General features: G+C 36.9%; 1 protein-coding gene across 8 annotated transcripts in view; it reads right to left on the minus strand.

Moving 5' to 3' along the window:
* Positions 1 to 393: 393 nt before the first annotated feature.
* Positions 394 to 15,046, minus strand: part of DACH1 (dachshund family transcription factor 1) — a 265,889-nt gene continuing 251,236 nt past the window's right edge. For 7 of the 8 annotated variants that reach the window (XM_069970606.1, XM_069970605.1, XM_069970604.1 and 4 more), the window contains 4 exons: positions 12,595 to 12,742; positions 10,789 to 10,932; positions 9,851 to 9,919; positions 394 to 2,098 (listed from right to left, as the gene is read on the minus strand). In XM_069970606.1, the coding sequence (XP_069826707.1) occupies positions 2,061 to 2,098; positions 9,851 to 9,919; positions 10,789 to 10,932; positions 12,595 to 12,742 (399 nt within the window). In that variant the 3' untranslated portion in view covers positions 394 to 2,060. The remainder of the gene's footprint in view (positions 2,099 to 9,850; positions 9,920 to 10,788; positions 10,933 to 12,594; positions 12,743 to 15,046) is intronic. The other variant, XM_069970600.1, reaches the window with a different exon arrangement.

Genomic DNA, 15,046 nt, shown 5'->3' on the forward strand with positions numbered 1-15,046 from the left:
CAGGCAGATTAAAAAAATATGCATCAAAAAAGAATTTTCACATCAAATGGTTTATAAGTAGAAATTAGTCCGCAAACTGGTCACAAACACAAAATATTCACCTAGGTGCAACACCCTTGATAAATGTACCTGAATGTTCCTATAATTAGACACTTTTTCACTTCAAGAACTGGAACCTTGAATTCTTGACTGAAGTTATTAACAACTATGACTAAGAGCTGTATTACATAGGCACTAGCTGCTCAATACAAGTGCCGATCGAAAATGTTTAAGTCAAATTATTCTACTTAAAAGCACCATGTGCGATAAAGCAGAAAACTGAGTTAGGAATTTCTTGAAAAAAAAATCTATTACAAAGTCTTAACAATATTTTATTGAAAAATATTGCTTGGTTCATAAAAAGGATGTGAAATTGTATATACAATATTTTATTTAAAAATTACAGCGTGAATTGAAATGTATAGTTCAGGTTCTTGCACAGAAAAGTTATGTTGGGAGTACAATATGGAAGACTTTACAAGCTCCAGTTGTTTAAAACACAAACAATACTTATTACCAGGTTGAAATGAAATGTCACAGGAATAAAATTTCAGATTTAACATTAAAAACAACTTTTAATGTGTTATAACAAAATAAATTACATTTTATGTGCATAAAACTAGATATGTGTAGAAACCAAAATTTGTACACTGTCTAGGACTAATTTATGAGTTCAGTCTTTCTTTAAAGGGTTACACAGAAATTAGAAAAATTATGTAAAATCTATGTTGTTTGGTTTCCTAAAATTATGTTCTGATATTTTTTTTCCAGTTACTTATGGTGAAAAGATGTAGTTTATGTCAACACATCAAAAAAGTCAAAATATATCTCCCTTTAACACTACAATGTACAGCTACAATAAGAAGATGGGCAGTGATCATACCATACAGTAGTTGGTTGACAGTAACTCTGTCAAGTCAATACTCAGTATCAGTGGAAGTATATCAAGTGTTCAGGGTTTGTTATTTAAGAATTTTCAAATTAAAAGAATTCTATAAAAATATGTCTGGTGTCTCGAACTTGCTCATCGGCCAGATACCAACCCTATGAGTTATGTTTCAGGGCTGTAATGACTTAATATACAAATAAAACTGGCTGATGTTAACTCTTATCTCCACCAGATTCTTAATTTTTAGAATTAATACTGTGACTTCAGGACAAATATGTACATGCCTGCATGCGTTAAAACTATAAAGGCTTCTTAAGAACCAACAAAGTGACAAAACATATTGTCTAAAATTATCTTCCTAACCACTAGTAGTCTACTGCATACATAATACCTTCTGTGTGACTGTGTCTATGTACAAGTGGCCTGCAACACAAATAAACAAATTATTTTTTTCCCGATCCTCTCGGTGGTGAAGAAGAAAGTTATACTCATTGTTTGGTTGATTCTGGACAAGAGGCTCAAGAACACAAAGTCATTAGTTTACATTCAGCAAAAAGAGTTCATTTTGTTAAATACAGTAGTTCAGTTTCCAAGAGCGGGTGTTTTCCATTGTAGAAGAAAAGTGTTATGAAGAACAAAACATTTTACTAAGTAAAAATTTTTTATCAGTCCTATTTTGTTGACTTTTTTTTCTCTTGAGTTTCCATGTTAGTGCATGCCCTTTAAGGAATCTTCCTATGAAACCATCTCTGCTGGTTTAGGTGTGAGAAAACAATTCAGATTTTTAAGTGGATGCTGCTGGAAAGTTCTGGTGTGCTCAGTTAAAGAAATATACAAGTTCCTTTAAAAACACGATAGAAGAACTGTGGATATTGGTTGTTGATAGCTACAGTCTTTACAGAATTGCAGCAGCATTTCACAAGAAGTCCAACAAGTGGAGTGCTACCAATAGTTACGAAACCTTTTAGACTCTCCAGTAGTCACAGGTCACCAGTCTAGCAAGGCTGTATGTTTAAGGAACATCTGTATAGCAATGGAGTGTTTTCACTTGCAAAGCATTTTACATCCTTCAGACTTTGCAATTAGTCCACAAAATGTTCCCACAGAGTCTTCAGCTGTTGCATATCTGTCTTCAGTACATAACGCTGGTCTTTAAATATAGTCTTCCATCTGGAAGGGAAATAATAAAGTTGTGGTTGAAGTTATTTCTGTCAAATTAATTACCCCTATATTTGTGGATAAATAAGTAGTTAAAAGACATCATTAGAACTTAAATTGAAAGAAAACTAAGAATAAGACAGTGTCAGTAAATCTGGACAAATGTGTTATCTGAGATGCTATCAGGATCATAGGTAAACTTATGGGAGTAGATAAGTATAGTTGTTTTTTTCAATTATCTATAGACGCAGCAATATATACATATTTTGGCCACACTGGAATACCCCTTTAAGGTTTTACTAGTGCTTATGTAATTCTGACTTTTGCTTTTGAAGATAACAATAATTCCCCACTGTAATATTTACAATGTCCCCTACACACACACACACACACACACACACACACACACCTTTTTATGTATGTGCTCTCACATCATCATTTTATCACATTCTGTGTGAGCACTTTGTCATTAGCAATCTTCATGGCTTACTTGACTGTTTTTATTTGCAAAGGGTCAGAACAACCTGTATCAGATCATTTCACTGGTAGCACTGGAACCGGTCTGTAATTCCAATGTTCTCTGCACTGACTGCCACTTCTCCATTAAAGTAACAGCTGTTTTCTTACGATCGCCATTTTCACGGTAAGCAATGACCATCATATGCCGTGAAAATTATGGCTGTTTTTTTTTTACGACAAATGTCAACACCCCCCACCCCCCCACCCCCCAAAATAACTGAGAAGTGACAACATGCTCTTATAAAATCCATCAAAAGATTTAAAAAAAAATCCTATACTATTTAACAGCCCTTTCTTTATGTTTGATTTTTTATTGATTTGTATTTATTTTATTTTTATTGGAAAAAATAAACTGAAATGTTAACATGCATCAAATACTATGGCATGCTTACAGGATAGAAAACACTTAATAGCATTGCTCTTTGTATCATGAGGTTTATATCCTTATGCCAGCAGATGGCAGCAGAGTGATCAAGTAAGAAAAGAATGTCCTTAGTATCAGCGTATTTTAATACTTAGTAAAATGAAGTACAATTCGTAAAGAAAATCAAATCAGTACAGTATACCGAATCAAAAGTACTTATGCCATAGGAGCATATATAGAATTTGTGTATGTTTGCTGTATAAAGTACAGTATACATGTGTGTACATGTTGTCATAGGCTCTTCAAATTAGGTATTTTTTAAATCTACACACACACACACACACACACACGTTATACAATTAGTCATTGACTATACAGCTAATTATTAATTTAAGATATATTAAGGGGCTTTTTATATAATAGGGAGAGGGCTGGGCCACCATCAGGGCACTATAGGTGGAACTACAGGTGGAATTTTCAAACCCAAACTCCTCTGTGAGCTGCCACCCACTAATTCAGCAAAGGTAATGCAGTGAAATTCATCCCGGCCAGTGCTGCACTACCGGCTGGATGAACTTCAATTGTTTGTATTTGGAATGCGGGCACATACAAGTGTGCCTGCATTCCAAATCACCATAGTCGATAATGGCTGGAGCCGTACTTTACATTGTCTGCTCTGTCATTCCTGTGTGGCCGCTATTCACTGAATAGCAGCCACACAAAACTGACATGTAATTTTTTTCTGCGGCAGAAAGAAATCCCATCCGGAGTGTATACAGAAAGTATACACTCCGGTTGGGATTTTATTGAAATAAATGTGATTGACAATTTCATTAAATAAATGCCGTGGTCGCAAAACTGCAACTACGGTCGTTATTTTATGAAATTATACAAGGTGTGAACTTAGCCTGAAACAGCATTGAACATTCTGCATGTGAATTAGCCCTGTTTAATGGGTATATTTGGGGCCCAAAACCACAGCAAAACCGATTTCTGATAAGAATCTACAACAGAATGTTTGAAATGGGAAAATCTAGGAACTAGGGAATGTCAATTAAAACATATATATGCAGATACCTAGAGATAAACATGTATAGACAGGCTGAGTATTGAGTACTGAGTATATTATGGGATTATTGTGAGTTCAGTGGCATCCTGTAAATTTAGATGGTTTATATCTCATTGTTTTATTAAACCCTCTAGACACACTTGTAGAAAGAAGAAAGTTCAATGAAATTATTATACATAAAGTTACAGAATTGACTAATTGGTAGAACTTAGTGGATATTGGTTTTCTCAACAGTTCATGAATATCCACAAAATTAGTAGTCTGCTAAATGACACTTCAAGGAAAAGAAAGTTCTGCGTAAAAACAAATGTCATTTGGAAAATTCCCTTAAATGAAATTGTATCAAAATAAAAATAAACAGTTGTATACTGTAAGCCGGAGTGAAATGGTGCAGAAAGTATGATAATATGTTTGTTCTGTAGACATTTGAAGCTTAAAGAGGTTTTTGAGAAGACTTCAATTATAAAAACATTTAAAACACACAAAGTTGCACAATTTTTATTTTAATGAAGATGAGAAGTTCATTAAAGAAGATAAATATTTCATTAGATGTTAAATAAAACAAAGAGATTTTTTGGCTTCTCTCAGCACAAAATTCCTTTGAAAGATTAATTAATACATGCAAATTATGCAAATTAGACCCATGCAAATATTTTATGAAGACAATTAAGGGAACCATTAATTACTGCTTTTTTTGCTTCACTGAGATTCATTCATTTAATTTTAATTTCACTTTAACTGTTTTGATGTATAATCTTGCTGCTAAGAACTTTATCTTTCCTAGTGGGTCACTTAAAAGTATATACATTTCATCAAGTGCTAGGCAATACACAATGTGGAGCAAGGTATTCTCCAGACCAGGCTCTCTATTAAGGGGAATGTCTAGCACAATACAGTCCTAGAAAGAAGTAAGCAGAATGAGAATGTGAGCTCATTCTTGGCTGAGGTTCAACTGCTGGAAAAGCAATTAATTTGCTTTGGCTGTTCTAATATAGGGGAATTAGAAAGTGTGACACAAGACAAATAGAAATAATTAGTTCTCCAAAATGATGTTCTCATTAATATAGTTTGAATATTTGAAATAATAATAGAAAAAATATTGTGCTATACTGCTTTATCAACATATTAATACAAGGCACGATAACACAATGTACCATTTGACTTCAGTTTGACATTAAAATATTTCTTTTTCAAGAGTGGGTTAGGCTATAACTTGGGAAAGCTATGAATGGTGTTAATTATAATGTTATGTTTAGTATATAAATCAATTCTGATTTGCATTGTACTGTTGCATATAACAGTCCTGCAATGTATTAATGGAGGTTTTTCATAGGATTGCTGGTAAACTCTATTAAACATCATATCAGAGGGGAGGTGAATCCAGAATCACCTTCTACTTGCGCTCTCCTCTGGTGAAAGCCAACTATGTCTTACATGGTTGGCAATAGAGATGGGCAAATTTACAGTACGGGTAATTTCAAACGTACCACATCGCAGCGGATTTTCGAATTCGAATCTGCAACGGATTTTCAAATGCAGATCTGCAGCAGATCCGCAGCAGATTTGACTAAATGAATGAATACAGCATCAAATCTGCTGGGGATCTGCGGATTTGACAATGCGGATTTAACGTTGTGTTCATTCATTTAGTCAAATCTGCTGTGGATCTGCAGCAGAAAATCTTCCACAATGCGGTACATGTGAGGCTACCATAATGAAGAAGCAAAGTGCTTCGTTATCTCTGCAGTCCGCTCTTATTAGCCTGCTTCCATTTAACTTACTGACGCTCCATGACGCTCCTCCCCGTGTGCTGGGAGAAGTTATATCCTGTCCTGAGAAAAGGCCATAGCACTTGCATTTTTTCACCTAGAGACCCACATGAGCTCTTATTTTTTGCGACACCGATTGTACTTTGCAATAACAGACTTTATTTTACCATAAAATATGCTGCGAAACCGGAAAAAAATCATTTGCTCTGTAAAATTTATAAAAAAAGGAATTTGCTTTCATTTCAGAGAGTTTCGTGTTTACGCCGTTCACCCTGGGGTAAAACTGAGTTGTTATATATGTTCCTCAAGTCGTTTTGATTACAAAGATATGTAACATGTATAACTTTTATTTTATTTGATGGCTTGTAAAAAAATTCAAACCATTGTTAACAAATATATGTTCCCTAAAATCACTCTATTCCCAGGTTTACAGCTCTTTTATCCTTTAGTCTATGGGGCTGATTGAGGTGTCATTTTATTGTGCCATGATATGTTCTTTCTATCGGTACCTTGATTGCACATATGTGACTTTTTGATTGCTTTTTATTAAATTTTTTCTGGATTTGATGCAACCAAAAATGCGCAATTTTGCACCCTGGATTTATTTTGCGCTTGCGCCGTTAACCGTGCGAGATCAGGAATGTGATAATTTAATAGTTCGGGCTAATACGCTTTATTTATTTGTTTATTTATTTATATTTATGAAATGGGAAAAAGGGGGTGATGGGAGGGGATTTTTTATTAATAAAAAAACATTTTTACTTTTTTTCTTACATTAACAAGAAGTCCCCCTGGGGGACTTTTATATACACAGCACTGATCTCTCATAGAGATCAATGCTGTGTATATACACAGCAAAGATCCATTAGATCGGTCATACATTGCACTGGCCTGCTGCAGGCCAGTGCAATGTATTGCAAGGCCGGGAAAAGCGTCATTGCGCCACTGAGGCCCGACACGGGCAGAAGGACGGATCTCCCCTCGTGATCGCATCATGGGGGGGAGATCTGACCCACTAGACACCAAGGACATGCGGAGCAAAGCCTCTAAATGCAGCTGTCAGGTTTGATAGCTGCATTTAGAGGCTTAATTAGCCGGCGCGGCAATGGGTCCCGTGCAGGCTAATAGAGGAGCTGCCCGGCTGTACATAACAGCCGGGAGAGGCGCCGTTCAGAGCGGGGTCCCGGCGAGACATCTCTCTGAACTCCCCCCGCGGCACCATGACGTATCAGATACTTCATGGGACGCTAAGGGGTTAAATAAATTAAATAAACTAATTTTGGCTACTTCTTGAAATAAAGAAAAGCAAGGTCTTTACCTGCTGTATGCTAAAAAAAAAAAAAGAAGACATTTTAAAGAAGCCGTGTTATATGTTTGGACATGAAAAAAGTACAGGGAAGATTTATCAAGACTGCCGCATCTGTACACTGGCATTACACAAATTTCTGACATACGCCTGCTTGGTAAATGGTAATGGTAAATAAAACTTTTTGCAGACATACGCTGGGTGCGGGATGATAACAATTTGTCATAGACCACAGTGTAAAGTATGTCCAGGAGCACAGAATATTTTGTACGGCCGCTATTCACTGAATAGCGGCTGGGCACAATAGACTTGTCAATTATTTTGTTCGGCCACAAAGAACAACGGCGTAGTCTACACAGGATGTATACACTACGACCGTTGTTCTAAACACGGCAATGTAATTGATTGTGGTCATTAAACAACGGCCGTTGTTGCAAGCTGTAAGTTGTTGTTTAATGTTAAAATACAGTGTGTGAACATGGCCTTAAATTGGGGTGATTCAGTGTCTTAAATGAGTTGTCTGGGGAAAATAAATAGTTTTTAAAAGTGGTCACGGTGTATGATATAAATGTGTATTACAAATAATAATATAAAAAATAATAAATACTCTCTGCCCATCCCCCTGTCACTGCCATTCCAAAAGAGCCCCTGATGCTCACAGCTTCCTAGTGACATGTCAGCCCCCAGGAAATGTCTGCCCAACCAATTAGGTCCTGAGGCAGGTTACCACTGCAGCCAGTATTTCACAGACTGGACATTTCCTACCCTCCCCGGTGAATAAGAGGAGATGGACCAGACAAACTTTGGACTGGGGTATGCCCCTTGGGCCTTTTAGACTCATCTACATTATAACAGGCTGCTCAGAGATCCACTTTAAAGTGTAACTATCATTTAAAAACTTCTGACATGTTACAGCAACATGTAAGGAGTGTATATTGGTTGGGGTCCGGCTGCTGAGAATCCCGCTGATAGCAAGAATAAAGGGCCTGCCGTGCACGGGAGCGCATGCTCTGTCCCTTCATCGCTGCTAGGTTCTAGCTATTGGCAGGGTTCTCAGCAGCCGGACCCCAACCGATATACACATGTCAGAAGTTTTTTTTAAATGGTAGTTACACTTTAATGACTACAAAGATATATAGATTTTACTATAATAAATTCAGGTTTTCTAAAACATTAGATCTTGTTTGTATCTTTCCCTTTCCTGTATGTACTTTACCACCAAACTATATGCCACTTTATAACCTTCAAGTCCTAACTCTACCATGTCTAAAGGTTACATAGTTTTCTTATTAGGGTAGCTTCACACGGGCGGGCTCGCAGCGAGATTCTCGCTGCGAGCCCGGCAGGTCCTGTCAGTTTCCATAAACTACATACTTGCTGCGGACCGCAGCGAGTATGTAATTGTACCGCGCTTAACCCCTTCTACTCCCGCCGGCTCCCCCGCTGTAAGCAGCATACATTACCTGTCCTTGCTGCACGGGTCCGGCGTCCTGCTCTCCCGCCCGGCCAATCAGTGGCTGCGGCTGGGCAACACACTAATTGGCCGGACGGGAGAGCAGGACGCCGGACCCGAGCAGCAAGGACAGGTAATGTATGCTGCTTACAGCGGGGGAGCCGGCGGGAGTAGAAGGAGTTAAGCGCGGTACAATTACATACTCGCTGCGGTCCGCAGCAAGTATGTAGTTTATGGGAACTGCCAGGACCTGCCGGGCTCGCAGCGAGAATCTCGCTGCGAGCCCGCCCGTGTGAAGCTACCCTTACAAAGAATGTACAATTGTACTCATATATTGATATAACAATTAAACAAGTCCTAGTCCTTGTTTTTGCATTACTTTCATGTGAGTACACCGATAACGTATTTCCTTGCCACCTAACAGTGATCAATATTAAGTCACATAATATAAATGCTCTCTGAAGGTAAAGTTACTGATTTACAGGTTGTTTTAATGCAAGCATGAGAAGCAGAAAAAAACCTATGGGTTAGAGATTGGAATGTATTCCAGCACAATTATAAATATTTTATTCTACGCTCTTAGTGCAAACCATTAACATTATTAATAAGGCTTAAACATGCTTATCTCAAGTAAATCATCAAACGTAAATCCATTAATTGACTTTTACGTTATACAGATATTCATGGGAATTCAAATTAATGTTGTGGATTTATCATTTAGTCTAGAAATGTGGAAAGAGGTTGCAAATATTTAATAGGAAGTTTCATTTAGACTACTGAGATCCCATTGCTTCAACCAATGAAAAGTTCAAAAACTTGCAACCCTACCAGGTGCTGTGTACGTTGCCCATTTCTACTTTCCTACTAAATGTATTAGGATGGTCTTTATAGAGTCGTTATGGAAAAGACTGTTTTATTTATGACTATTGCCTCACTAAAAGGGAATTTCCATCAATGGTTTATATAGGGAAAGCTTTGCAATGCAAAGCGAGTGAACAGCTACAGGGAAAACAATGTATTGTGCAATTTCTTTCAGAGAAATAGCATCTTCTTCTTACACTGCAGAGCTGATAAAAATACATCATTCTACATTGTGTGAGCTGGAGCTGACCCTTTACCTGTTATTTTAAACATAACCAAATTAATTTACTGTTATAAACAACAGTGCAAATGTGACCTTGTATTCATTCCATCCAGATGGTGAGCTGCATGGTTGAATAGCATACTATAACAGGAGAACACTCACATGCAAAAATCTAGATTTATGGATTTTGCACATCTTACCTTGTATTGTCCTTTCAGCATCTGTTCTGGCCCCATTGCGGTCAGATTCTATCTCCGGGGTCAAAGCCTCTGAAAGCAGAGACAAAAATGAATGACATTAGCAGCTGAAATACAGCAGGGTTTAACCTACTATGTGCATGCTAAGACCATGGCACATAAGGTATATTTACTTTTCTGTGGCACCACATAACTCACTCCATTTCCCCTTAACCTCTATGTAATAAAGACTGTGACACTGTCTCCCTGTCACCCTGTGACTCAGACACCATCTTATTATCTATTTTCTATCCATTCTGGTACAATACTATATTATTTTTTTTTTCTATTTGCAGTCAATGGTTTCCCACAAACTATACTCAATACTTTGTAACACAATTATACAAGTAATTTGGCAAGAATATTTTTTATTCTTGATTTTTATTAGAATTTGTTACACTGGAAGTTAGGGGGTAGCTTATTTTTATTTATTTTTTTAATGTTTGCATTTAACAAAGGCAGCAAATGGCTATTTCCAGTTACAACACTGCAGGATATGTTCGTGCTATATCTAATAACAAATAAATTAATGAAATAACAAAATAAAATAAGGCAATTAATAAGGGGAAATGCATTTGTGAACCACTGTTTTCATACACAAGTGAGTTCAAATAGTTCAACTGTGCTTTCAATGTAAGATATATTTGCTTTATGAGATGTTATCATGTCATTACCAAGGGCTAATTACAATTATTAGCAATATTTGGTCACTGTGGATATTTTATATATTTTTGAGCTTTAGATCAGTAATAGAAAAGGTTTTATATGCACTTAAAACCATTTTTCTTAAAAAGAAAAAAGCCATGTAAAAAATTCGCTAATTTGGCAACATTGTACCAAAACCAAATGTGTCATGCAAATGACATGATTTATACATGAAACCTATTGAACTACAGCCATACCATTAAGGACCCTGAGTCCTTCTGAAGATGCTGCTTGTTTGAGTGCCTGCTCTGCTTGCTCTCTTCTTTTTGTTTCAAATTCCAGAGCTTCTTGCAATTTCCGTTTTGCCTTCTTTTCTTTTTTGAGTCTTTTTTGAATTATTGCTGAAAAAGGAAACATCAGTTTAATTACTATGTGGTCTTTGTCATGTGCAATAGTATTCCAGTCATATGCTTAGAGAACAGAAAATCATGTGTACTGCACTTAACCTATATTCTATATTTAGAAATTCACAAGAGTGCAAAGAAACATAATACTATACATATATACAGTATATATCCTAAAATGGCTCCTACAAAATTACATGGTTTTACAACTGGAACAAGGAGGGGGAAAATCTTACTGATCTTACAGCTACAATTAGGTATGGGCCAGCTATTGTGTAGATTTACTTGAGGCATACATTTGCCAAAAATTTCCATTCCCTTAGGATTTTTCCTATTAATGGTCACATAGTTTTGCAGGTGAACTGCAGTTTTACTTGCAATAGCCTGTTGCATTATGATTTCTGAAAAAAATAATTTGGCAAATTATTTCATAAAATACATCCTAACGTTTAGTGAATTATAAACCAGTTAGAAAAGCTAAAAGCTAGAAAGCTAGAACTGTAAATGTCTATTAGGCATATTAGAAAATAGGATGGCAGGAAGTTCCTGAGACCAATTTGTTCCCAGTTTTATTAAAAGTAGAGAAAAACTCTTCTGCAATGAGGGACAGATGGATCCAACTTTACCAATTATGACATGTCTGACTGTTTATTGCAACAGTCCATTTTTTTCTTGGATGGAAAGACGGACGTCCAATGCACACAATGTATTGAATAACGGACGTTTTTACCGTGGATCATGATCATTATTTTCAGATGTCTTTTGCAAACAGCTGACGTTTATTATTAGTTGTTTACACACAGTTTTTCTTTTGTCACCGTTCTTTCTCCAAAGGCCAATCAGTAAACCCAAACTAGAATAATGTTTTTCATTGAATAACGGAAGCACAGACATGCCAGTTCACACAATGGAGAGTGCGGCTCCAGCCTCTCCATTGTGTGCTATGGTGAATTGAGATGCGGGTGCACAAGAATGTGCCCACATCCCAATTCAACAGAAATGAAGATCATCCATATTAGGAAAGATTTATTGTGCTGTCGCACAGACTTTCTTTACCGCCCATAGCAACCCAACACAGATCAGTTTTCATTTCTCTTGTTGCTCTGGTTGGTAAGAGAAAACTGAGCTATAAACAACAAAGGCATCAATAAGACAATTTCTCCCCAATCATTTTATTGTATGTCAATTTTTAAAAGTAATGAATTTTAATTCTTCCCAGTATATTGATACTTTTCCCTGATTTATACAAATCTGTAAAGAATATAAAGAGTTTGAAACTATTGGTTATTTACATTGTCATTCCTTTATGAAACAGTTGGGGATGTGATGCATAATCCTGAGTGCTCAGTTTGTCTTTCTGACTTAAAGCATCTCCTTTATGTGCATCGGGTGAATAAGCTGAGTGCCAATTGCACTACTATTCTGATTGAAGAAATTCCCAATTTTCATGAAGGCTGGGAAAACCTCCCCTATGTTTACGAGCTGACCAGGACTTTGATAGAACATTGGCCATACTGGAATTAATTTTTTTTGCTATTACAACAATTTTGAATGACATCTATTTATGCTTTATATTTATATTATATATACACATTTATCTATATAGACTGAAACTGTGACAAAGAACACACACACAATATCAATAAAACTGACAAATACCTCTGTTCTTTTGTTCTACTGCTAATTGTTTCTCTAGGGTTTCCCTCAATTCTCGTTCCCTGAATAGTTCCATCTTTAGCTCAGTCTTTTCCATTTGTACATGTTTCTCTTGCGCTCTTGCATTATCTATTGCCACCTTTAACAAACCCTGCAAAATAAATGAGCGTTACTGTCAATATATTGAACATCTAAATACACAACCACTAGGGATTATATAATATATACAATAAGAGAATTTAATAAATACAAGTTTTTGCAAACCACTATAAGGCTATGTTTATACAATGTCCAAGAAAGAAAAAAGGTGTCCGCTTTTTGTGTTTAAAAAGACGTCCGTTATTGCATCATTCTAAATGACTTAAAAAAATGCATTAAACTCTATGGAATATGGACTTCTTTTTCACACATTGTATTGAATGCGTCCGCCTCAAAAGACGTCCATCATTCAATACAATGTGTGAAAAAGACGTCCTTTATTCCATAGACTGCAATGCCTTTTATTTAAGTCATTTAGAATAATGCAATAATGGACGTCTTTTTAAACACAAAAAGTGGAAGCCTTTTTTCTTTTTTGGACATTGTGTCAACATAGCCTAACTGTCCCACAGATATTTCACTGTACATACACACTGTATAAAATTTTACAATACCACCAAGAAAAGTCAATTCAAGTATTTCAAGTCAATTAAGGAAACATAGGGGGTCTCATTTAAAAAAAAAAAAAAAAAACTAAGAAGGCCATACAACTGATTAATGAGATGGTGTAACAGTGACCTATGGTGACATAGTGTTCATGGGCAAAAATTGTTGCTCTACTGCCTGCATGTGGCTTTACAGTGCCCATATCCCCTCAGTTGCTATCAGCCAAATCTCTGCATGCACATGAGTGTATGGCTTGACTGAAGTCACTACTTATACCACTAAAAATCTCAGCAAAAAGGAAATCTGCACTGACTGGTTGGTATGGGTAACTGGGACACTACTGAGACATGATGTCCGTAATCTTCATTTATTCAGATGAGAAAATAAAAACCCATATGGATATTTAACTAGAAAAGGACTAACAAGGCAATTATTCTGCTAGTTAGCTTTTATTAGATACTGCACATGATCCTATGTAGGAAAAAGGTCAGATAAACATGTTTTACTTATAAAATAGACTTTCTTCAAGATTAATTTGATCAATTATAGTGTAGGTTGACTAGGCAAGGTTACCTTCACCATCACCTTGTATGGTCACCTAATGCTGTACAGTAATTATTGAAATGAATTGCAAAGCAGATACATGCTGGGAATCGGACCTCCCTGCCATTTGGACAATAGCCATTTCCTTTTTTTAATAATATGTTTTCTGCTTCACATGTTTTAATTACAAACCTAGTCACTAAAGAAAGTAATAGCGCTCTCCCTCATATGTACTACATTACTACTATTGTACTGTTTTCCTTAGGCTATGCTTAATATTACTAGTAAAGGGTTAAATAATAACTATAAACACTATGCAAACACTATGTCAAATTGGAGGGGTTATCTACTGTCTTCCAGAAACAACAGCACACTTTTTCTTAGTTTTTGTGTGGCTCAGTTCCATTAAAGTAAATGGAGCATACTTTAAAGGTTTTTTTTCCCAATCTGGTCGGGGAGGAGGTGGCTGAGGGCAGTGACGTCAACTCACCTCTCCGGTTGAAGCAGCGCTCTGGTCCCTGCTGCCCGGCCGATTCCTGGTCTCTGACGCAGGCTTGAGGCGTGGCGTTTCAAGTCCTCTCAGCCAGATTAAAAAAAAGCCCCTCCCCCCACTGGAGTACCCCCTTTAACGGTAATGCCACACACAACCCTAGGACAGGTATGGTGTTGTTTCCGGAAGAAAGGAATGACACTTAATCACAATGTTAAAAGAACACCTTAAGGCTATGTTTACACATAATTCTTTTTAGGTAAAGAACGGATGCTGATTGCAATGGAAACAGCATCCATTCTTTATTGCAGGGGCGGCATTGCAAGTCAATGCAATGCCGTCCGTTGTGTTCACACAACCGGCATTAAAATAATGTACCTGCCTTTTATTTCCGGATGCAGTTCAGTGAACAACGTCCACAAATAATAGCTGGTCACACAATGTAAAGTTGGCCGGCAGCCGCACATTACATTGAAGTGAATGGTTAATTGATTTGCGAGCAAACCTCACGGTGCCTGCAAGTCAATGTTACAAAAAAGAATGTTCCTGCAGCCGATACAGAGGTATCAGCCGCAGGAACGACCTAAATGCAGCCCGACGGCCAGCAGTTTAACAGCATTCGTTGAATGGCAACGGACACTGGTAACCGTCATGTGAACATAGCCTAAAGGGAATGTATCAGCGGTAATTAGCTTACAAACTGCTTACACTATTAGAGACCTTCTGAAAAGCTGCAAACTGGAATGCCCTCCCTGCTTGACTGACATCTGGAGTCCC

The sequence above is a fragment of the Dendropsophus ebraccatus genome, chromosome 5 (assembly GCF_027789765.1).
Source record: "Dendropsophus ebraccatus isolate aDenEbr1 chromosome 5, aDenEbr1.pat, whole genome shotgun sequence".
Taxonomy (NCBI): domain Eukaryota; kingdom Metazoa; phylum Chordata; class Amphibia; order Anura; family Hylidae; genus Dendropsophus; species Dendropsophus ebraccatus.